This window comes from Salarias fasciatus, chromosome 5 (assembly GCF_902148845.1).
Source record: "Salarias fasciatus chromosome 5, fSalaFa1.1, whole genome shotgun sequence".
NCBI classification, from domain to species: domain Eukaryota; kingdom Metazoa; phylum Chordata; class Actinopteri; order Blenniiformes; family Blenniidae; genus Salarias; species Salarias fasciatus.
Window position 1 is genome coordinate 8,654,658 of NC_043749.1, and position 23,841 is coordinate 8,678,498.

Genomic DNA, 23,841 nt, shown 5'->3' on the forward strand with positions numbered 1-23,841 from the left:
CTATTGAGAAGCAGTGTGATGGACACAATGGGTGCGACAGACTTGCTGCATCAACAGGCTTTTTGCTGCTGTGGCCAGAAATAAACCATAAATACCCCCGCTGGCATCCACTAGCCGCTCGCCAGGCCTCCACAACCACACACACACCCTCACACTGAGACAGGCAGAAAAGAGAAAGGAGAGACGGAGAGCGTGGCTTGTACGGGGTGCAGTGAAGCACAAGCCATCCAGGTAAAACAAACAAAAACAAAACAACAACAATCATGATCATCAATTACATCCATTGACTTTTGATATTACCTCTTCTATCTCTAAACTCTTGTTTTTCTGTGCAGCTTTATTTCCATGTGCACTGTCAATGCAATATTCTTGTATAAAAACTAAGAATCTGTTTTTTTAAAAATGTAGGCTATGTTGTAGCAAATCTAAAGCGCTCAAATCCATGCTCTCAATGTCACTCTTAACAACGTTGTTGATGTGCTTTGAAGAGGAAAAATGACAGAACAGCAGGGAACCCCAAACCAGCTGCCTGCAGAGAAAGGCCAAGGAGGAGCTGGAGCCACATACAAGGTACCAGATCCAACGGGAGTAACTCTCCTGCCAACTACGCAGCTTATACCAGCAGATTAATGCTTGGTTTAGGTCAAATAAAGACATTTCCTAACACGATGCTCAACTCTGCTGCTGTTTACAGCTGGCAGTTTTTGAGTTTGAGAACTTCCGTGGAAAAAAAATGGAGCTGTCCGGTGAATGTAAAGACATTTTTGAGAAGACACAGCGAGTCGGATCAGTCATCGTGGAGTCGGGGCCGTGAGTCGTTCTGTCTGTCTCCATCAAATCTAATCACTCTTGACTCAGCCTGAAGCCTCTGTTCCAGCTGTGTATATTTATGGTGTAATGCAGTTTCTCGTTATCGTCAGATGGGTGGGGTTTGAGCGTCCAGGTTTTGCAGGAGAGCAGTTTGTGCTGGAGAAAGGAGAATATCCTCGCTGGAGCACCTGGACCAACTGCCTGAGCAGCTACAGTCTGGGTTCCTTCAGACCTCTGAAAGTGGTCAGTACCGGCTGTAACTAACGCCGTCGGCTTTTTGCTGCAAAGATGAGCAATACCGTTTGAGTAGTTTATAAGTGGGTGTCACACATGGAAATGTTTTTTTCCTTCCAGGACAGTGCAGAACACAAGCTGCACCTTTTTGAGAATGTAGGCTTTGAAGGCAGGAAGATGGCGATTTTTGATGACGATGTCCCCAGTCTGTGGGCTCACGGTTTCCAGGATCGTGTGGCCAGTGCGAAGGCTGTTAATGGAACGTAAGATAAAGCGCTCTCCGTCAGTGATTACATAACAGATGCTTGCATGGCCTCCACTGTAATGAATTAAAAGCCAACAACAACATATTAGTTTTCTTGTAAAATAGATTTTCATTTACGCTGGACTTTTTTTTTTTTTTTTTTTTTCAAATGTTCTTGAAATTTGTCCCTGAAATATGATACATTCTTTTCTCTTTCCCCTGAAGGTGGGTGGGATACATGTATCCAGGGTACAGAGGGCGCCAGTATGTGTTAGAGCAAGGAGACTTCAAGCACTGGAACGACTGGGGAGCCACTGCACCTCAGATCCAGTCCGTCCGACGTGTGCGAGACATGCAGTGGCATAAGAGAGGGTGCTATATTCCACCAGCACCGACCCCCGCCCCTACCCCCGCCCCGGCTCCTGCCCCAACTCCTGCCCCGACACCACCCAAGCCCAACCCCACCCCTAATCCTAACCCTACCCCTAATCCCAAATCCCAAACTCAACCCCAGCCTTAACAGCTCACCTCTAGCTCCTCTCACTGCACCTGGGGAAAAGCTGAAGACAGTTTACCGGTCCCCAGTCTCTCCTCTACGCTCCTCATTAGTTTAGGCGATATGACCATGCAGTTTTGAAAAACTGGAACTGACCACAATGAAGCATGTATCTCTGTTGGAAATAAAGGTTTTGGCCCTGATTTTGGTGCTCATGTGGAATTTATTGAATGTGTTTTGTATAATTCTAAGTTTTTCAACATGGTGTCAGCTAGCTGCAAAAAGGTAATTCACACAGACAGCTGCAAAGCAAAGCAAAAAGAAATCCTCATACCAACAGAAAAATAAGTCAGTTGTACGTCAAGTTGATTTTGCATTTTGATTCAGTAAATAGGTCTCAGAGTATAGCAAATTATGAATGCCTGTCTTGAAGCTGTGACTATGACAAGGACTAAGCACATTTAATATTACAGATTAAAAACCAAAAATACTGTTCCTGTAAATGTTTTGAACCGTTCTGTTTGTCATGAAGTACAAATTTTGCAAAAGTATTGTATGTCACTTGCTTGGTGTTTTTTCAAGCTTGGATTAGAATGATTATTTTTCTACTGGTGCTATAATTTATCTTTGAAGAAGTTCAAGAGATTGACCTGATATACTGAATCTCTCAATTTAAGCAATATGTTACTTTATTCCTCTTAATACTTTGAGTTCTTTCCTATCTCTAAGTCATGCTCTCATAACCACACTGTTGAAGCATTTTATTTAAGATGCATTCTTGAGTAAACCTGTGGGTCCACTTGGCACTTTAAAAAAAAAAAAAAGAAAAAAAAAAAGAAAACTGCATTTGACATAGATACTGTATTAATTCTTTCTTTGTGGTCATTTGTTTCCAATTAAATGAGTCTGGTAAGAAATGTTTTACATTATGGGCTTAAAACTGTCTTGATATGCAACAGAAACAAAATTTTAAACAGAAACAAAGTAACAGAACTTTAAAAATGCAATTTAGAACATGATTAACGCTGTCAAAATAACACCTTTTACTGTTTATAACAAAGTTTTAAGAAAAGGGTTCTTCTGTTTCTCCTCCGAGTGGAGACTTGCCATTGTGGTCTTTCATCATTCATTGGCTGAAAATCTCAACAACACCCGCCCACAAGAAACTCGGGTGTCCAATGAGAAGCGAGTCTCATTCAGCAGGCTCGCGAGGTGGGCGGGAAAGGCGCAAAATTTGAAAGTTCACCGGAAGTAACGGTGACGGAGAGGAAACAGCACATTTAGCACCGCGCAGCAGTGTTTCTGTGTGGATTAGAGAGATTATAGAACTTTACATGGCAGCTCGGTAAGTAATCTGACAAACAAGTTTCTCTTATGCGAATGTAAATGAAAGTGGTGGAGTGTAATGTCACCGTTTGATGTCGAGTTGGGATTAGGACCGTTCGCCGTTCTTAGCATGTTGACAGGATGTTGACATAACGCTAACTCCGTGTGCAGGCGGTGTGCAGGTTTTAATGCGCTGTTTGTCACCCGTTTAGGGTATTTATTGTCAAGAAGCCATGTTAAAGTTCAAGTACGTGAGTCAGGGAAGCCTGAGAACGCCGTACTCCTCAGCCGACCCCATCGCAAGCCGCAGCTCAAGACTCAGCCAGGTGTTTCAGGTAAAGCTACGTGTGAACAGTGTCAGTGCCTGGTACCTGATCTGGACACTTTCTGTAGAAAAACATTTTTGGAAAGCAAGCTGTTCCAGTGATTCCCCTTTCCTGCGCTTGTTTATGGACCGCAGGGCCGAGTCAGTCTATGTGGGGAGCAGGGAGGATGCACTCTGGGACGGGAGGAGTTTCTGGAGGCTCTGCTGCTGCTTTACCAAGAATGCTCCTCTCCAGAGCTGATGAAGAGACGGCATGTGGCAAACTTTGTCAACAAATGTTAGCAAACCTCTCATCCTTGCACAAGAGTTTTTATGTAATTGTTCAGTCCAATCCATCTCAAAACAGTCACACTGTAAGAAGTGGTGTGCTCAGTTCAGCCCAACAGACACGGCTATTTAATTGCTGCTTTTAAAACCCATTATGTGTGGAAATGAGTAAATAATTGATACAAATGGTGGCAATCAAAAAGTCATGTCTTTTGATGTCAAAATAATCTGACTACATGAAGTAAGCTCCTTTGAGATGTGATTAGATGTGTTACAGAGAGTTAATTGTAAAATGGCAGCTGATGTCAACATTATTAACTTTTCACGAAATGTATTGTTATCACTTTTCCTTGTGAAAATAAGCTCTAAAATTGATTTTTTTTTTTTTTTAGCTGTTTAATTGTTAACAGAACCTGCATGAACATGGATGCTATTAATTGTTGATATCCAATGTTGAAATGTTTCATGTAAAAATATGTTTGTCTTTTTTAGTTCAACTGAGAAAATGGAATTCTGAAAGCCATATTGTGTGTGACTATCAAACAGTTTCAGAAGTGGTCTCGGAGCTGCGGACTCTTCAGCCTGGGCCTGATGACTTTGAGCTCTGTGCCGTGGTCGGACGTGGTCGCTTTGCTGAGGTCCAAGTTGCTCGGGAGAAGGCCACTGGAGATGTTTATGCTCTTAAAGTCATGAGCAAGGCTGTTTTACGCACAAAGGAAAACGTAAGATCCCCATATTATTATTATTCAGAAATACTGTCACAAAATAGGACCTGAAAACTGGGGGAGGGGGGGTTGTTCAAATTGATTTCTTTGCCTCACGGTATAATCTCACAGCAAAAAAACATCACAGATAAAAGTAATATTATTACCTAAATCCAAGTTCCACATAGCTTCAGCTTCAGGTTTCTAGTGCCTCCTGACTGTCGCACTGTCATGGCTCACATTCAATGCAAATGTTGTTAGTAACACCTGTGCTTTTCCTTCTGTGGCGTTAGCTATGAAAAAAGAAATATTTCTTGTGAATATTTCCTCTCCACCAGTATGAAAGAGGGAATGTCAGGCTGGTCTAGGAGGATAATAAAGGTTTGGTATTCACCACAGAAATAGTTCAAATTTGCACTGAATGAAAATGAACATTTTGTTCAAATGCCTAATTTCATCAGTTTTGAATGCCTTGAAAATCTTTCATCAGATGTATGCAAGACCAAGAAAAACAGTTCTGCTTTTTTAAAAAAAAAAAAAAATTCTAATTTTAGTTTTGTGATGTCAATGATAGCACTGTTTACAGTGACAGCATCTCGTCCTGATCTTGAATGCTGCTTGTTTCAGATGTGAGCTGATCATTGGATAATGATCCAGTCTATATAGCCGAGTGTTTTGCTGCAGATAAACTCTGTAACATGGTAAAACAGTGCAGGGGCTTTTCACAACCTGGATTAGACAGCAGTGGATCGCCATGTACTGAAAACCTAATTTGTGAGTTCCAGAGTTGTAATCTCACTGAGGCCCACTGGAGAGCACTGTGGGGTTGAGTAGGTTCATGGAAAACTTTGGTATGTAATTTCACAGCTGTGCTCTCTGGCATATGACTAATAGAACAGACTTCAGTCAGAATAGTACATGAGCTGTGACAGGACATGATCGAAAATGAGCAATACAGAGAACAACTTGAATGAACATGGAACCATTTGTCTGTGCCGCCTGTGGTTATTTTGCTTAATTTAGGAGACGTCTCAGTTGTAGAACAATCCTGAAGAAGTGTAGCCAGCAGAGGAGCCATTACATTATAATCATTAGGAGATTAAACACGTTTTAGGATCTTTTGTTGTTGAAATTAATAAAATGTATAAAGAATAGATTATGTTTAAACAAAAGGCTACAGTTAGTGTCCTTTCAGGAACAGTGAACTCCACACTGATTCTAGATTAGCTTGCATTGTATGTATATATGCTGATTGCCTTTTTCTTTCCTCCAAGGTGGTTTTTCATGAAGAAGAGCGGAAGGTCCTGGCTCTGAGCACCAGTCCCTGGATCCCACAGCTTCTATATGCTTTCCAGGACAAAGATTATGTCTATCTGGTGAGACTGCATCATATTTTAATCAAAAGGATGAACTGAACCTAAATTTGTCAGCAAAAAGACAATTTTAATGCATTTTGAACATAAATGAAGTGTTGGCCTTTTTGAGATGCAGTGTAGGTTTTTAGGTGATTTTTTTTTTTTTTTTTTTACATTTTAAACATGACGACGAGATTAGTTTCACTGCAAATGTAGGTGATCAGTGTGATCTACAGTGTTTTCATACTCCTCACATACATTAGTGTTATGTACCTAAATATGGTACATGTAAGAAATAATCAGTGTAACTTTATTTATGTACTTTATTTGAGGGGAAAGGCTCAGGCTTCAGATTCTGCGGTACATGCTTTCCCTACAGGCATAGACACAACTGACAGTAATGATGAGGCTGATGTCAAATTACACATTCTGCATGAGCAGGTTTAGAGCTGTTCTACCACCTTTCTGGAAGCTGGTCATGCAAAGCAGTTTATTCAGCCTGGGTTTTTGGAATTCCGTGTGTGGCTGCCAGAGGTCACGGGGCACTCATGACACCGATCAAGTGAAGGATGGAGGAGGTTAGATTTGAACCGAGGAAACTGCCTACAGCCATAGGATACAGTCTTTAGGGGCTCCTTGGGAAAAAAAGATCGGGAAGCACTGATGTCAAAGAAAGTTGGCTTCAGGATGGCGGCCTTAATGAGACAGAAACTCAGACAAGGGAGAAATTAAAGAGCTCCAACAAGGGACAGTATAAGGACTAGTTTACTGTAGTCATTAAAATGTAAGAATCTCTGGAAATCTGCAGTTCCGTTTCCCTTTTTTTGGGGAAAAAAAAAAACCCCATCATAATCATGTTAAAAAAATGTAATCTGCTGACGTCTGAGTCATGCAGTTCATGAACAATAGCTGTGACCACAGGTATTGTTTGTTGATAAGGTGAACTGAATATCGGTGATTCTATTTTCAAGGTTTGGTGCTCTTATTCAGAGTAACAAATATTAAAGGTCTTGGTATTTGTGTTTGAGCTGTCGGCGTATTCAGTCAAAGCAGCAGCGGGATAAAAAGGTCACTTAGTCTGCTCCTGAAAGCTGCAAAATAAATGTGATAGAGTTTTTTACTGATAGTTTTTTTTTCTTTTCTAAATTAATTGATTCTCGTAGACATTGGGTAAATGTTCAGAACAGGCAGCATGTATTCCTCCATCTGGTTCGTAAAACAGGGAAGTCACTGGACCCAGCTTGTCCGTTCCAAGTAAACATTGGTTTGTTTACTACATTGCTTTATTTTCATACAGCACTGTTTATTGGTGAGCTGTGTTAGAAAGTGTGTGCGTTTTATGTTTTTTTTCAGTGTATGTATTTATTGAGATATTTCTTGGTTTTGGTTCACAGCTGTGAATATGACTAATAAAAAAACAGTGGGATCAGTCTGAATAGTGCATGAGTTGCTACAGGAAAGAATCTGAAGTGAGAAATGAAAAGGAATATCTTGTCAGGAGAAGACAGGCACTGAGACAGACCACAGGAGTTTGCCCTCTGCAAGAGAGAAACATAGAACCTTCCAGTGTTTGGTTCTGTCATGTTAGTTTGCAGGTTAGTGACCAGAAGTCACCTGAAATTTCTTCAGATTAACGGCATAACTGGGCCTCGCCAGTGGACTAATCCTCTTAGGAGCTCTGGCTTGTCTCTGGGTGTAGCTCTGCTGTGATTTAATAGTTAACTACAGCTATAATCACAATGTCACACCCCGGCTATCACTGTGAAGAAGAGAGGAGAGGAAAAATTTAGAGCTGAGTTTCCTTTTTCTATAAGCCTCCAATTTTTCCTCTCATAGACGAAACAGCCTCCTTGATCCGTAATTTCTCTGGTTAAGGGATGAATTTCCCATCATGTCTGTGTCCCTTTTTAACGCTCTAATCTGGATGCATGACGGGCCGTGTCAATGCAAAGGGAACATCCTGTGTAATTGTCCGCATGGCTGTTAACCTACACAAATCTATATTTTCTCTGATGACCTGCGCCGGTTTATTGGGTGGGTGGGTGGGTGGGGGGTGGGGGGGTTCCTGATCGGCCAACTCTCACGTTGCAAACTGCCTTTTGCTTTTCCTTCACATCAACCCCTTTACACGTACCTTTCTCCGTGCCCCCTTAATGTCCGTCTCAATTCATCCTCCTCCTCTCTTTTCACTCCCCTTCTGTCTCACCCTGCTCCCTAACTGAGCATGGAGGAAAATACAAAGCATCCATCTTTATCCGTGTGTCAGAGAGGCACCCAGTCTCCCTGTTGCTAGGTAACACTGGAGAATGCTCCCGTTCATTCAGACTCGCCGACCATTCATGCACCAGGAGCTCTCGCCTGTTATGGCTATATGGCTGCAGCTGTATAGCTCAAATCAACCTGACCGATGCCTTTTATCTCAGGGAGCAGAGACAGAGGACATGAAAATTTCAAGTCAACTTGGCCATAGCTGTGTTGTTTCTCTTTACTTGGAAAAAAAGAAAAAAAAACAAGCCACAACTGAGAAAGAAATATGTTTGTGTCAGGGTTTATTACACACCCTGAAAACACGTTTTCTTTTCTTATCCTGTGGTTACAGACAGACACACATTTGGCAGTTATTTCCGGTGTATTTTTAGCCACTGGAAAACCAATGCTTTGACTGCAGTATCGCAGATAAATCTGCAATAGTATCTGACGTTACATAACTGAATGTATAATGAGGAGAACCGCCCTATAAGCTTAAGATGAGCAGGGCTTTGATCTCGGCTCAGACACGTGCACTTGTTGCTTTGTTTTTTTTTTTCCTCCCCTCTAAATATAGGCATATTAACAGGAATTCATAAATGTTTCAGCAGCTTTTAATCCCTGACCGTTTTAATGAAATTCAAGCACATTTCTTCATATTTCCAATGCTGGTTATAGTTTAATCCTGCCGAAACCCTCATTATCTCATATTATCTCCTTTAGGCTATGGAATACTTGCCTGGTGGAGACCTGATGTCTCTGCTAAATCGATATGAGGATCAGTTTGATGAATCTATGGCTCAATTTTATTTGTCCGAGCTGACAGAAGCCATTCATGCTGTTCACCAGCTGGGCTACGTCCACAGGTAAGAGTCCAGCCACTGAATTGAACCCTTTGGAGTTGGAAGATTGACTTATCAAGCTGATCATTACAGATCTACAGATTCAGTTCAGCTGTCTTTACTTTAAGGCCCTTGTTTCCTTTTGTTTTCCCTGAACGGTTGAGTGTTATCTATTGAAAGCTGAGGTGCCGCTGTTTAGCTGACAGTGGTAAATGTGGTGTTACATGATATAAAACGTTGCTGGAGTTTGCAAATGTATTCCATTATGATCAGAGCGGTGGACATATTGCAGCTCTTGGGCAACACACACACACACACACACACACCTCTGTGAAAGCAGTATCAGGTGTCATCTGCGTATATAATTCACTTCCAGAGACGTCAAACCGGAAAACATTCTCATCGATCGGACCGGCCACATTAAGCTTGCTGACTTCGGATCAGCTGCCAAGCTGACCGCTAACAGAACAGTAAGTAGATTAACGTTTGCTCGCTGCACTGGCATGAGAGTATCTTCACAGTGGCACTGGCATCCATTCATGTTTTTCCAGGTAGCCACTCCCACAGTGCCTGTTGGGACGCAGGACTTTCTCTCCCCTGAGGTCCTAGCAGCCATGAATGGGGGCTCTCACGGCTCTTATGGGTTAGAGTGTGACTGGTGGTCCATGGGAGTCATCGCCTATGAGATGATCTATGGCAGGTCGCCGTTTTCTGAAGGCACTTCTACCAAGACAATCCACAACATCCTCAATCACCAGGTGTGTGGACTCCTTCTTGGTCACTGCATACAGTCTGTAGCATCTAGTCTCGGTTGGTAATGCCTCATCAGTTTCTGTATTTGCGTGTGTTTGCGTGTTTTCCACCCACAGCGTTATCTGAAGTTCCCGGACCAGCCGCGGGCCAGTAAACACTTTGTTGACCTGGTGCGGGGCTTGCTCTGTGGCGCAAAAGAGCGGCTGGGTTTCCAGGGACTCCGCTGCCACTCTTTCTTCTCCAGTGTAGATTGGAACAACTTAAGACAAGGTGAGCTGATCGCTCCCCCGCCGGACACGGTTTTTTTGCATCTTTTCCAGTGAAAATGCTCAATTTGGCTGAAAATGACACCAGCTGCTGAAACCTTGTTACGGGACAGATGATATATGGCTGCTCGTCAAATATTAACGTCGTTTATAATATATACTGTATGGAAGCGCAGTGTGTGTGTGTGTGTGTGTGTGCATGTGTGTTGGGATGCTCCCAGACAACAAACGGCAATCGCATTGCTAGTGGTGTTGTCAGTAGTAAAATAATGAGATTCTGTGCGCTGTTGGCAGCACGCCAGCTCTTTCCCGAGGAGAATAGGAGGGAGGCAGAAGCAAGGTAGACAGAGTGAAGATCTGCAACTCATCTGCTTCTCAACAGATGCAGCACAAATCTTTTACACAGGCGACAGCAGACAAGCTCTCCGTGGCGGAAATACATGTGCGTTTGTTGGAGCGTCATTGTTGCCACTGACATGCTGTCTGATATTTTCACCTGACCAGCCCCCCTGAGAAAGCCAATGCTCAGGAAAAAAAAAAAAACAGACATTTTCAGTGGAACAATGGTCAGAATGAAGAACCACATCCTCACAGCTGCAGAGGTGGCAGATGTTTACTTTGCTCTGCTGAACAGCCTGTCTTCGTACAAACAAACCCTCCTATTCCGAACTGATAGCGATGATGACTTTCCTCTCGGCTCCTCCATGGTTTTATTATTCCCTTTCAAGACTGTATGAATGAAACTAGTTGCGTTTTGAAATCCATTGCAGGATGCAGCTCTCATGTTTGCACGTGCTTCTCAATATTTTTCCCCCCTCATCTGAAACGATCGTCTGCGCGGTTGACGTGACGAGCCTTGACATGTCTAAGTGTTTGCACTGTAAATACAGTACTGCTTCATCGACAGCTGAGCACTGATAGCACTTTATGCTTCGGCTTTGGCTCCAGCTGATTAGCTTGCTCTGCTGCAGTGAGGGAGAGCGAGCGAGCATGTGTGCGTGAGAGAGAGAGAGAGAGAGAGAGGGAGAAGAGGAGGGAGGGACAGAGGCAGCATGTGCATCAACGCGCGACTTACCGCACTCTAGGCTCCCACCACTCTGCTCTCTTCCTCCTCCCTTCCTTTCTCTCCCCTTTCTCCTTGTGTTTTTTTTATTTTCCTTATAATTTTGTTACATTTTATCTTTTTTATTTTTTTGCTGTTGTCTTTGTTGCTGCTCTACCTCCCTCCCCCCCTTGCCCGCTCCTATTCCCCTCTCCTCTCATCCTTTTTCCCCTGCAGTTCTCCCGCCTTTCGTTCCTGCGTTGCACGCCGAAGATGACACCTCTAATTTTGAGGAGCCGGAGCAGGCAGCCCCCCGGCCAGCCTCAGCAGCCCAGCGAGAAGCTCTGCCAGCGGGCTTCCAGGGCCAGGATCTGCCCTTTCTAGGCTGGTTTTTCAGCAGAACGTTGACAGTCTTGGCCAAAACTGAGTAAGTGCTACCTGTTTACTCGGCTTTCTTGGTGATTTTTGTTGTTTTCCCAAAAGTAACCCCTTCCCCCTTGTCGGTGTGGGGACCTTCTGGATGCACCTCTCTTGTACCTTTGTTGGTGAAACACACCAGGCTAGCTTCACCTGCAGTCTCTCTTTCAGATTGCTCATCATCACTGCAACAATTTCCAGGTAGCTTTGTTCCAGGTGACCTAGCATGGTGTCCAGGGCAGCTGGTGTTGTCTCTTGTCAGTGCTGTGCCTGTTGGGGCAAAAATGGGTTTGGCCATATGCTGTGTCAGACAATAAACAGGGGGAAAGGGAGGGATCCCCCCCCACCTCTTCCCTGGTGCTTTCCCTCTTGATTCCTGCTCTTGTTCCTCGGGTTCTCACCAGGTTGATCCATTGCACAGATAGATCAAATGAATGGAGCAGAGGATGCGAGCTGGCGTTATCTTGCCATCAACACTGATTGGTATGCGGCTGAGTGTGTCAATGAGGTTCGCCGAGGAGTGGAACCCCACACAGACACACTCCCACCCTTGCTGCTGTTATTGTGCTCTCCCTCTGCTTTTTGTGAAGCATAATAGGATTCCGACTCTTACAGCACGAGTTTTGGGACTCTAATTATGCCTAATGGTGTTTGGCTTCTTAACCTCTGCTAATAAAGCAAGAGGGTGGGTGTCATTTCTGTAGCCCCATGCCAGTGCTCTCGCAGGTTAATGGTGCTGGAGACTGCGGATCATGACAGCAGCAGCAGGAGCAGAAAGGGAAGCAAGAGCGTTAGCAGATTAGACAGGAAAAAGGATGCGAGCCGAGATTGGGGGGAGAGAATCTATTTCTATGGTTACTACCATGATGCCCCCCCACCACCACCCACCCCCACCTCCATCTTTACCCATCTCATCTCCTCCTCTTATTTTCTCCATCTAATGTCTCTGTCCCTTGCTGTTCTGCCATCAGTCAATCTGTCCATGCTTTTTATCTGGAGCCAGTCATTTTCTTTGCTGCATTTGATTAGGAGGTGCTCACAGCTCATAGACTGTGTCAAAATTGTGTTCGTGTGGGTGCATGCATACGCGTCTACACGTTCTTCATTACAATGCCAAGTAGGAAAGAGAAATGGAACCACAGCCAGACATAATGAAATGCTAATCATGTGTTTTGGGATTTCCTGCTATTAATTTATTTTTTTTTTCTTTTTGAACTTGTCTGCCTGACTCCTCGTTAGTAAAGAACTTGACAACAAAATCCCCTTAACAGCTTGCCTCAAATTTATAAGTCGTCAGTGGTTTAGTGTCAGAAAATCGTCTTTGCAATGTGGCTTGAATGTAAACTGAAGGAAAAATGCCTTTTAGAGGAATTCTGACAAGAATCTTTGACAAAATAAGAGCAAATCTGTGATTGGCGTGTCATTGTGACTGTGGATTGAGGCAGAGGGTTTTGAACTGTGAAAGGAAAAGCCCCCTCTACTCTTTCCATTGACTGTAAAAATCCCCCCCAAAAAAACGTTCCTCTTCTCATTCTAAACAGTAGCTACTGATCAGACTATCCAAAATGATTTCCTCCTTTATTGGATGTAAATATAGATTATTGTTGCTATTGGTTCCACTCCAGTGATTTAGTTATTTAATGATGTTGTTTGCTTGATTACAGTTCTCAATTTCCATTATTTTTTTGGATTTTGGGAAGTATTTCCCATGGACCTCCTCTGTTTGTGACCACCAGCAGGGCTGTGCATATATTCATAATTCTGTCCGTCTTTATGTTGAAACTCTCACTGGGAGTTTTTTGCTCTTTCAGCTCTAAATGGTTCCGTTAGATCCATTTCTGCATTTAAATCACCTTTATGAGATCTTGTAGTTAGGTTTTGACATGGTTTGGAATCGGTTCAGCTTTATGTCACTTATTTTGTGTTTCTTTAAAGTTTGTCCACCTGTTTAGGACACTGCTCTAAAATAATTCATTAATTTGTTGACTTATTAGACACTTGTTTGTGATTTACATAAAAAAAAATAGTTATTGTACAGAAATAACTGGACATTTGTTTCCTCAAATAACATCTTTTTTCACGACTCTGTGTTATGTGTATCCGATTTGCGGGTGTGGGATTACATTTTTTTTTTTTCTCACACTGCATTCTTGTGGTGTTGTTTGTGCTGTATTCTGTTTTTTTTTTTTTTTTTTTTTTGTACCTGCATCTGCGAAGCCCTGAACTTGAATATCCTTGAGTCTCGGTCTGCCTTTGATTATAATAATGCAGTCGGTCCTGGTTATTTTGCCTGCATGATGTTCAGAAGTTTGAAATATCACCCAGGCTACCTTCACAGCGCTCCTGTGGATCGTCACACTTTTCAGTTTTAAAAACATATATCACAAGGCCCCGGAGGAATCGATAGAAGGTGGTGAACAACAGATCCATCATGTTTTCACCGAGTTTTAAGAAAGACACCGATAAATGGACGAAGAAGGAAAAAAAAAAAAAAAAAATCCAGCTCAATGCAAAAGACCCCCAGCCGAGGACTTAAATCGCCACTTTATCCGTGCATTAGGCGATCTAAACTGTTCAACGAGGCGCTTGAAAACTTTATGAATTTTGATGTCCAACATCAATTTTTAATTGGCAACACATCCAGCGCGCAGAAACACTTTATTTAGCCCGCAGTCCTGTGAAAATGGCTGTTTGGAGGCATTTGTTGGTAATACGAGCTGAATGTATGTTTGTTTGTTTTTTTTCTTCTTTCTTTTTTCTGGATATTTCTTCCATATGAACTGGGTGTGTGATTCAGAGGGGATGTTTCTCAATGCAGAGAGGCAAAGACAGCAGTGCTTTGGTGCTTATTTTTAACACTGTGACTCAGTCTGAGTCAATTTTATTAAATATCCCTCTGCGGTATTTGTGAACTCATTCATACAGACCCATTCATTTATTTAGAGTTTCTGTTGAGAGTTTTCATGTTTCTGGTCAACATCAGGGTGAAAATGGACCTTGCACTGCGCATTTCTGCAAAAAAGGCTGGAAACGAAATAGGACATCGGCTTACATAAACATGAAAAATGAGAGCATTGGACTCACTACAGCGCTCTGTGTTGACCAACCCCAAGCAACGACGCTGCCCAAATTCTCCTGTTACATTATTTTGTCAGGCAAACTGCAAATAATCCCAAGTCTGCAGTCGACTGCGTTGTTCCTCTTGTCAGTTTTATTCTAAATATAAACATATTTTGCTCGATCCCTGTATGTAGTGATTGTTGTCAGGAGCCGTATTGTTATGACCAGATATTCTTCCGCGTACTTTTCTGAAAAAGGACGCTTGAGTCACTGCGAAACTTTCTGTGCTTCCAGTGTCTGTTGCTTATTTGTGCTGTGTGGGTGTTCTGTCTGCATTTCAGCTCATTTAATTACAATATTGTTCGCGCTTGCCGTTAAGTGCGATGTGCTTCTGTGTCATGATAGAAGACACACTGTTATTATTCTTATTCTAGTTAGCTAATGACAATTAGTTTTTGTTATATTGGGTTTTTTCTGTGTTTTCTCTCAGAACACAAGGATTGTCTTTAAGATTTTAAGGGGATTTATCCATCAGCTGACATTAAAAACGTTGAAAGAAAACCAGAGGAGTGAGAGGACAGGCTTCATCCAGCTGTGCATGAAGACAGAGTCAAATCGGAAACACTGTGGTGCTTTTTATCCATTTTTCCTCCAGATAGCTAAATCTAAACAATCTTTTTTTCAGTTCATGATCTATTTTCATGATGTTTCTTTCTTGACGTCAGTACTCTGAATTTTTTTTCCTCTTCAAACATAAAGTGAATGTCATAAATGCCTAATGCGGGAAATGTTGCTGTTGCAGGTCAGTGTCTGCAGGACTCAATTCTCCTGCAAAGACCAACTCCATGGAAAAGAAACTGCACCTTAAAAGCAAAGAACTACAGGACACTCAAGACAAATGTCATAAGGTGAGTGGGGGCAGCGCTCTGTGTTTTTAAATTAAATGAGAAAAAAATTAAATCGAGTTTACTGCATCCTTTCATTTGATTTCTGTAATAAATGAACGACATGAGCAAGTTTTAAGAAGGAGACATTTTTGAGGAGACATCGTAAATATAATCTCCAGAACAAAATCGGTTTTCATTTTGAGTAACATTTGTAGTGAGCTGATTGAGTCGATCATGGGATCTTTTCTGTGTTACAAAATGGTATTCTAAATATTTTGTTTGGATACTAAATTCTAAAAAAATCCAATTTCATCTGCGTCTAATGCTGCTGGCCTCACCTTGTTTTTCTTTAATAAATTATTTGTCTAGTTTACTGTTCAGAATTCCACAAGCTGCCGTTTGAAAGATGTATCGGTGTTCCAGCATCAGCTGTCAGATTGTGACATCTTTTTTTTTTTCTTCTTTTTTTTTTTTCCTGTTTTAAGATGGAGCAAGAGATTTCCAGGTTCCAGCGTAAAATGACTGACCTGGAGTCAGTGCTCCACCAGAAGGATGTGGAGCTGAAAGCCTCTGAGACTCAGAGGAGCATCCTGGAGCAAGACCTCGCCACCTACATTACTGAATGCAGCGTGAGTCATGCTCCCAGCTCCAGCCGTAGAGGCAGAACCAAGGGGAGGGAGGGGACTGTCACACAAGTCTGTGTTTATTGATGCGTCTTACGCCGCTGTCGTCAACACTTCAAACATCAGTGTCAAAGAGGGGCAGCGGCATAGAATCTGTGCGCCTGTATGCGTTCGCAGAGTTTAAAGAGGAGCTTGGAGGAGGCGCGTGTGGAGGTCTCCAGAGAGGACGACAAGGCCCTGCAGCTGCTGCACGACATCCGCGAACAGAGCAACAAGCTGCAAGAAATTAAGGAGCAAGTATGTAAATTCCTCATTTGGCTGATCCTCTGTCTTCTCGGCCTCTTCATCACAATAATGATGCAGTGCATTTTTTTTTAAGACACTTCAAAATCTTTATACTGAAATGGCAGAGAAGTGGTGAAGGAAAACTGTGCATTATCATCCATCAGTGATTACTCAGTGAAGATGCAGTGGGATTGTGTTTCCTCTCGGTGTGTCCCTGTTACATGGACAGGGCTTCCCCTCTGAGGACTCCCTTTGTCCTCAGCTGTAATAAAGGTCATTTGTGCAGATGGTTTTCCCGCAAGGTACAAAAAAGCGGAGACTTTGATCATTACTCAGAAGACTGACCCTCTCTCTGCACAGTGGAATGACACCCAGCAATATCACACTCCGTCCTAGATATGAGCGGGACAAATTCAAATCAAACAAGCAAGCACACAATTTGAAAAAACCAACAAAAAAAAAAAAAAATCCATCTATATATTTTTTAAGCTCAAGCAGAAGCATCTACAATCTGTTAGAAAAAAAGATCAGTTTACCAACATAAATGTAACATGTTTTCTGTGTGTTTTCACAGACTGGAGCAGTTGTTTTTCTCCTTCACATAGTGCAGAGTTGGCAACAACAGCTTCAAAGTAGTCATCCTTGAGTTGTTATCTTTTGATTTGGACACTTCTAGTGATAAATGGACATTGCTACCATGCACTGCAGTTTCTGTAGATCACTGGACGATACGACCGAGTCAGCAGATCTGTGAAGTACATCTTTGTCTACACGGCATTGGATGCAGTTGCTGCCCGCGCTAACAGCTCAGTTCCTGCTGTGCCGTTGTTGTTCTCTCACCTTGTTGTAACATGTAACTTTTCTTTTGTTTGCACAGGGTGAATTATGAGCTTGTATATGGGTTAAAAGAAAAACAGCAATCTTTCGCTAAGTTGTCCTATTTTGAATGAATGGATGTGGAAATATAAATCTTATAATTCTGTTCTGTAATTTCTCTTTAAAATACTTAAACATCATTTTCCTAGACAACAAAATAAACCTGTTCAGAGTCAATTCACTATCGACTGTCTACAGCCACGTCATACTTTTTTCTTTTTTCTTTTTTTTTTCCTGTGCTCAGGAGTACCATGCCCAGTTGGAGGAGATGCAGGTGACCATCCGGCAGCTGGAGGAGGACCTGTCCGCTGCCCGGCGTCGCAGCGACCTCTATGAATCTGAACTTAGAGACTCGAGACAAACTAGCGAGGAGCTCAAGAGGAAAGCAGTGGAATATCAGCAGAGAATCCAGAAGGTAGGTTCACTGCAGCTGGCTGCTGATGAGTTTTTTTTGCCTTTTAGCAGCAGTGTGGGTCCATGCTGAAGCTATAGTATCAACGGGTTTGGAAATCCCTTGAATGTGTCCCTTTGGAAGTGATCTGCATACTACTGACTGGGAGGAGGCCTCCGGGTACGACTGCTGTAGTGATTACATCTCCCTTATGAACCGGAAGCTCCTGGGGGTCCTTCAGGAATAACTGGAAAGAGATTGTGTCGAAACCGCCGCCTGGGCTAGTGGACCTGCCGGTTCTGCTGATTATCATATGAACGCCGTTATTGCTTGTAATTTCATCATTTGTTGGTGTCAGAATTTGTTTTTCTTACCTATTTTCAGAGATGATTGAAACATAAATTTCTGTTAAATTCTGAATTGATCGGTTTCTGTTTCTGTTTTCTAATTTTCAGGCCAAAGAGCAGGGAAAAGCCGAAGTGGAGGAACTTCTTTCCAAACTAGAGAAGGTAAAGGAAGGATATCACTGTTTTTTTAATTTAGGTGAAGATCCATACCGAGCCGTCCATCACGTTTAATGAGTGAGTGTTCTCTCCTTTTCTTTTTTTTTTTTCTCCTGTTTAGACGAACGCTGAGCAGCAGGTGAAGATCCAAGAGCTCCAGGACAAACTGTCTAAGGTGAATTTTTGATCAAATGAATTGCTTTATTTATATACACATATATTGTTCAAACACTTTTGGAATCACTGCAGTCTGCTTGAATTCCCTTGAAAAGCCTTTTCTACCGTCTCAGTGGGCGAGATTTGCCCAAGCATATCTGCATCTTTGTCTTGGGAGCCACTAACAGCCTTTGACCTTTTCATTTTCCCCCCAGGCTGTGAAAGCCAGCACCGAAGCCACAGAGCTGCTGCAAAATGTCCGGCAGGCCAAAGAGAGACTGGAGCGGGATCTGGAGCGCCTGCGAGGCAAAACCGACTCCAGCGACACTTTAAAGCGGCGCCTGAGAGAAACGGAGGTACCTTACTGAACACACAACACTAATTTCAATGCTAATAACGATTTTTAATTAATGTTTGTTGGTTCGACCTGTGTTTTGGTAACTAGAACATGTCAACGGAATTCCCCCTCGAGAAATTTCCACTGCAATTAGCCTTACGTTCCCGTTTGTGTTGTGTAAGCAGGAAGGCAGGAAAACCCTGGAGAACCAGGTAAAGAGGCTGGAGATGGTCGAGCGGCGGGAGAATAAGCTGAAAGATGACATTCAGACCAAATCCCAGCAGATCCAGCAGATGGCTGAAAAGATCCTGGTGAGAGAGCCATAGATAAAGCTTGCTAATACTCTTCCCCACTCCACCCCTAATTTCACCCCAGTGCCCCACTCCTCCCACTTGCTGAGCTCTCTCTCTCATTCCGTCCACACTAGTACGCTTAGCACACACACACACACGTACGTGTTACACACGCGTTGCTGTACACAGCGGAGCTCTGAGCTCTCCCATATGGACGCTAGCCATTTGTGCACACGTAGGTTTTAGAATTTTTTTAAAGTTACCTGTGACAACATGAGCAGGCATCGCTGCGGACAACTTGTGGACTTCCAGCTATTTAATGCAAGTCTCTTCTTACCTTTTCTTCCCCCCCTCTGTACTAGTAGCAGTCTCCTTAGTTTCATATTTGATTAGAAGTGTGTTGTATAAATGAAATTTTATTGTTGTGTTCATGTTTATGGTTGTCATATTGGTGTAAGCAAATATGTGTGGTGTTTCTCTAGGAACTTGAGGAGAACTTGAGAGATGCACAGTCAACAGCTCAGAGGATGGAAACCCAGCTGGTTCAGAAGGAGAGGCTTTATGAAGACAAAATCAAGGTGCAGCCACTCGATACATTTTAAAAGATGTTTATATCTTTTGTTCCTAGTTGTCAGTCTCGGTCATTCCTGACATGCAGCTCGGCGCTGCGTGGCTCTAAGACAGAGCTGTCACGTTTCTCAGCGGGATTTGACACCGTGCTAATGACGGTTTCCACACCGGGCCGTCCATTTACAACCGTGTAATGAATGATTTCTTCATCTCACGCCAGCCGATTACAGGCCGCAGCTCAAACAGGAAACATGTCAAATTCAAACAGGTGACTCTATTGTTGGCTAATACTCTCTGGTTCCGACCGATCAAGGTGCTGGAGGCCCAGATGAAGGTGGACCTGGCCGATAAGGAGAGCCTGGAGGCCAGAAGGGCGCAGCAGGAGGAGGAGTCAAGGGAGAACTGTAAACTCATCAGCGAGCAGAAAGCGGTGAGGCAACACTCAGTATATCTATTAAACGCATGTTCCCTTTCAAGGTAGGCACAAGACTTGATTTTAACGCACATAAATGTGCATATTAGTTTTTTTTTTTTCTTTCAGATGAACTATTCTTGTGAAATAGACTAAATACATTCATCGCAATGTTTATCTGTAGACATAGTCTTTAAATTTTCTTTAACCAGATGACAGTTTGTATCGATGCACATTTTCATCGTCATCTATACGTCGTGATTTGTTGTAGCAGATCAAATGCATTGGAGCACAGAGCTAAAGAGGCCAGATTAAATTGCTGTGTTCCTCATGTTGCATCATAAAGCCTGTGCTTAACTTCTAATCTGGTTAATGTGGTAGAACTGCGGCGGTTAAGGAGCTTTCAGAGGTCGTCATCCGACATCAACAGGAGAAGATTTAAGCAACACCTTAATGGACTCTAAAAGGATTTCGATAGAGTGCAACATATTGTTTCCAGTAAAGACAAAGAAAAATGTGCATGAAATCTGAGTGTCCTTGTTAGGATTTGGTCGTCAAAGCAGATCACGCCACGTGTTTGAATCTGTGTAAGTCGACATCCTGTGTGCGTCATTCTACAGACTATTAATGCGATGGACTCCAAGATGAAGAACCTGGAGCAGCGCATTGCTGAGCTGTCAGAGGCTAACAAGCTGGCCGCCAACAGCAGCATCTACACCCAGAAAAATATGTGAGTTAACCAGACCTTCTGCCCACTCTGCTTGCATGAGACGCACAGCCTCTGTCTCCAACTGCTTCATTAGTGTGCTCTTATCATCACCGCGATGCACCACGGCGGAGCCGCCTCCCCTGAGAGCAAACCGTGATTCAGCTCCGAGGTTAAACACAGGAAATGCAGTTTTAGCTGATCATAACTTTTTAGTTCAGTTTTTAACATACACGTTTTGTTTGGGAAGATTGATATTGTGCATTTCACTGACGGGTGAGGACTGTAACGTAGAGCTTGCACAGGTAGAAATTATTATTTCCAGTTTTGTTTGGGGAAACTCAAACCCTCCATGGGAAATGTATGCACTTTTTGAGCCTTTTGGACGAGCAAACATTTTGTACATTTGAAGAGATGAAGCAGGTATATGAGAAGAAAACCCAAAACAAAATTTAAATTCTTTTTCTTTCTTTCTTTCCTTTTTTTGAATAGTTACCCTCTGGGGTTTTAAACAAAGTACACCACTTCCTAGGTTAGTTTTTCCTGATATATGTTATGTATTTTTTGCCCACCAGCCTCTTGACACCAGCTGGCTAAAGTTTCTTCCCTACTTCTCCATAAAAACCTCCCACATTTGCAAGATCAAAACTTGAGTTTGACAGCTATGCCACTGGCAGATTATTTCCCTCTCAATGGAGTTACTTTTTTTTCTTCTTCTTTTGCACAGTTTTTTAAGTCCTTTGCCAGATTTGGGAAGCTTGTTTTTCAGAAGGCATTAGTGAGCTCTTTTGATCTTGGCATCATGACAACCACAAACTTTAAGTATCAAAAAAGACAAGTCCCGAAGCAGGTTCTATTCATTTGGAGCTTATCTTGAATCTCTCATACTAATCCTGTATGTTTTAAAGAGCAATGAGTTTGGAGTTGAGAATATTCTATGTGACTTTTTTTTTCATTCATATAAATAATATGAGCTAAAAGGATATTTTTAAGTCATTTGTTTGTCTGAATGGTTCATTCAATGTCCAATAAACCCACAATTCGCTCTGTTTAAGACCATGCGTGTGTTTATTTTTGTCAGGAAAGCCCAAGAGGAGATGATCTCAGAGCTTCGACAGCAGAAGTTTTACCTGGAGTCTCAGGCAGGCAAACTGGAGGCCCAGAACGCCAAACTGGAGGAGCACCTGGAAAAGATGAGTCAGCAGGAGCAGACCAAGAGAACCCGGCTGCTGGAGCTGGAGAGCCGACTGCGAGAGGTGAGCCTGTGGGAGACGGAGAGACAATGCAAAAAATTTTTAAGCTCAAGATTAAGTAATTCACTTTAACCGGTGCGGCCTTACATCATTATCATCCACAAAAGGGATTAAGGCGGCTGATTGGCGATCACATTCAGATACATTTCAGATCATCAGCTAATTAAAAACTGGTTTGCTGCAGTGTTCTCTCCAAAAATAGCCAGCAGGTTTCCGCTCTTATGTTTGGAAATTTGTAGCTGCTCTGACAACAGCTGAGAAAATACAGTAAAACCAGAGCTGCCTGGTTCCTGCCTGTAAATATTTGATTCAGAATAGAGTTTCTGAAAGTACATGTTTTTTTTTTCCTGCTACTTTGAAAATGCACCTTTAAGCCAATTACCCTGGTGCATTCAGTGCAAACCTACTCTATATAAAGATGTTTTGACATGATTGAAGACCACATTGCCCCCGTTCTCCGGAGAGCACTCACCCCCCGGTGAGCCGTCTGCTGGACAGCCTGCTGACTGGATGTCATATCTCTACCTCCACAGCCTTCCCCACTGAGACGTGATGCACAGATTGGCACTAATTGCTGGCCTCGCTTCGCCCTCACTTACAATCTCACATACTGTCCTCACGTACACACACACAGGCACACACACACGCACAAACACACCAATATAGCTGGTTTTGATCGACTTTTCTATCTCGACAACACTCGGAGAAGCTTCATGTTGCCTGTCACCTTTTTGTTTCTTTCTGTATCTGCTAATTGCAAAATATTTTCCAGCTCTGATTCATTACCCTGAATCCTCAATAAGGCACAAAGCATCTAATATAACCAGGCTGACGGAGTGCTACAACAGCTCAAATGAAATCTTGGACATGTTTAATTTCCTGTTGCGTTAACACAGTGTTCATCTCTTCCTTGAAGATGGGCCTCGAGCACGAGGAGGAGAAGCTGGAGATCAAGAGGCAGGTGTCAGAGTTGACCCTGTCCCTGCAGGAGCGCGAGTCCCAGATCAGCAGCCTGCAAGCGGCTCGCCTCGCCCTGGAGAGCCAACTGCAGCAAGCCAAGACGGAGCTGGAGGAGACAACAGCCGAGGCAGAGGAGGAGATCACCGCCCTCAGGGTGAGACCGAAAGAAAGGGCAAACACATGTGTGCAGCTGTAGGAACTCTCAGAAATGCAGGTGCATGTGTTTCTGTCTGAGCAAGGAAGTCTATAATCCACACTGAAAGTTGAAATGCTGTGAGTTTTTCATCGTTATATATAGTAGTGACTTTTCTTGACTCCTGTTTTTCACAGAATCACAGAGATGACATCCAGCGAAAGTTTGATGCCTTGAGAGACAGCTGCTCAGTGAGTGCTGCTCAGTCCTTACTCTCCTTTTAGCAGCTGGAAAAGGTTTTATAAGACCTTTCAATAAATGATGATTCATGTTTGACTTCAGAGGTTCTCATCAGTTTGCTAATGTACCGTAGTCTATTAAATCCACCAGTTTGCTACAAAACCAGTTTTGCTGTTATGAGGTTGTTGGGTATTTTTGTTTGTTTTTTTGGCCTGAGCTCTAAATTGTAAAAATTGTTTCTGCATTCATCTGTAAAAGTGTGAATATGCACAGAGTCATCGATTGTTCTCATTAGAGCTGTTAATGAACATCAGCCCAGCTGCGTTGTGATTTCAACAATTACCGCAATTACTTCCCGCCTCTAGCTTTCGTCACCTGAACCCCATAATAACTCTTCACCTCCACAAATGAGGTTAACGCCTCTTCCCTTTTGCCGTTCCTCAGGTGATCACCGACCTGGAGGAGCAGCTCACGCAGCTGAGTCAGGAAAACGCCGAGCTGAACCGTCAGAACTTCTACCTGTCCAAGCAGCTGGACGAGGCCTCGGACGAGAGGGAGGACCAGCTGCAGCTCAGCCAGGAGGTGGACCGCCTCAGGAGGGAGGTGGCCGACCGCGAGATGCACCTCAACAACCAGAAGCAGGTAACGCGAGGAGACGGTTCCAAACTGCTCAGCACAGAAAACGAAAAGTGTTTGTACAGGGAAAAAGAGTGAGCAGCAGAAATGTGGTAGTAACAATGTGGCCACAGAGAACTTGGACCATGTGCTGCCAGTGAGAATGCACTGAGACAACCACCACTTATCGGCCAAAGCTGTGAAAGAACGCTC

At 43.0% G+C, this 23,841-nt stretch overlaps 2 protein-coding genes across 4 annotated transcripts in view; both read left to right on the forward strand.

Moving 5' to 3' along the window:
- Nucleotides 1–128: 128 nt before the first annotated feature.
- Nucleotides 129–1,833, forward strand: LOC115388759 (beta-crystallin B3-like). Its single transcript, XM_030092013.1, has 6 exons — nt 129–231; nt 489–570; nt 695–810; nt 921–1,053; nt 1,165–1,307; nt 1,514–1,833. Exons 2-6 carry the CDS (start codon nt 496–498, stop codon nt 1,806–1,808), a joined length of 762 nt encoding a protein of 253 aa, XP_029947873.1. The 5' UTR covers nt 129–231; nt 489–495; the 3' UTR covers nt 1,809–1,833.
- A 1,489-nt stretch (nt 1,834–3,322) lies between these two features.
- Nucleotides 3,323–23,841, forward strand: part of cita (citron rho-interacting serine/threonine kinase a) — a 33,337-nt gene continuing 12,818 nt past the window's right edge. The window contains exons 1-24 of one of the 3 annotated variants that reach the window (XM_030091455.1): nt 3,323–3,445; nt 3,571–3,712; nt 4,249–4,424; nt 5,681–5,782; nt 8,732–8,874; nt 9,227–9,320; nt 9,402–9,608; nt 9,720–9,873; nt 11,149–11,338; nt 15,191–15,296; nt 15,761–15,904; nt 16,076–16,195; nt 17,304–17,474; nt 17,906–17,959; nt 18,075–18,128; nt 18,325–18,465; nt 18,632–18,757; nt 19,222–19,317; nt 19,623–19,739; nt 20,342–20,451; nt 21,509–21,683; nt 22,597–22,794; nt 22,971–23,024; nt 23,458–23,655. In XM_030091455.1, the coding sequence (XP_029947315.1) occupies nt 3,344–3,445; nt 3,571–3,712; nt 4,249–4,424; nt 5,681–5,782; nt 8,732–8,874; nt 9,227–9,320; nt 9,402–9,608; nt 9,720–9,873; nt 11,149–11,338; nt 15,191–15,296; nt 15,761–15,904; nt 16,076–16,195; nt 17,304–17,474; nt 17,906–17,959; nt 18,075–18,128; nt 18,325–18,465; nt 18,632–18,757; nt 19,222–19,317; nt 19,623–19,739; nt 20,342–20,451; nt 21,509–21,683; nt 22,597–22,794; nt 22,971–23,024; nt 23,458–23,655 (3,174 nt within the window). In that variant the 5' untranslated portion in view covers nt 3,323–3,343. Of the gene's footprint in view, nt 3,446–3,570; nt 3,713–4,248; nt 4,425–5,680; nt 5,783–8,731; nt 8,875–9,226; nt 9,321–9,401; nt 9,609–9,719; nt 9,874–11,057; nt 11,339–15,190; nt 15,297–15,760; nt 15,905–16,075; nt 16,196–17,303; nt 17,475–17,905; nt 17,960–18,074; nt 18,129–18,324; nt 18,466–18,628; nt 18,758–19,221; nt 19,318–19,622; nt 19,740–20,341; nt 20,452–21,508; nt 21,684–22,596; nt 22,795–22,970; nt 23,025–23,457; nt 23,656–23,841 lie in introns of those variants that run through there. The other 2 variants (XM_030091454.1, XM_030091453.1) reach the window with 2 other exon arrangements.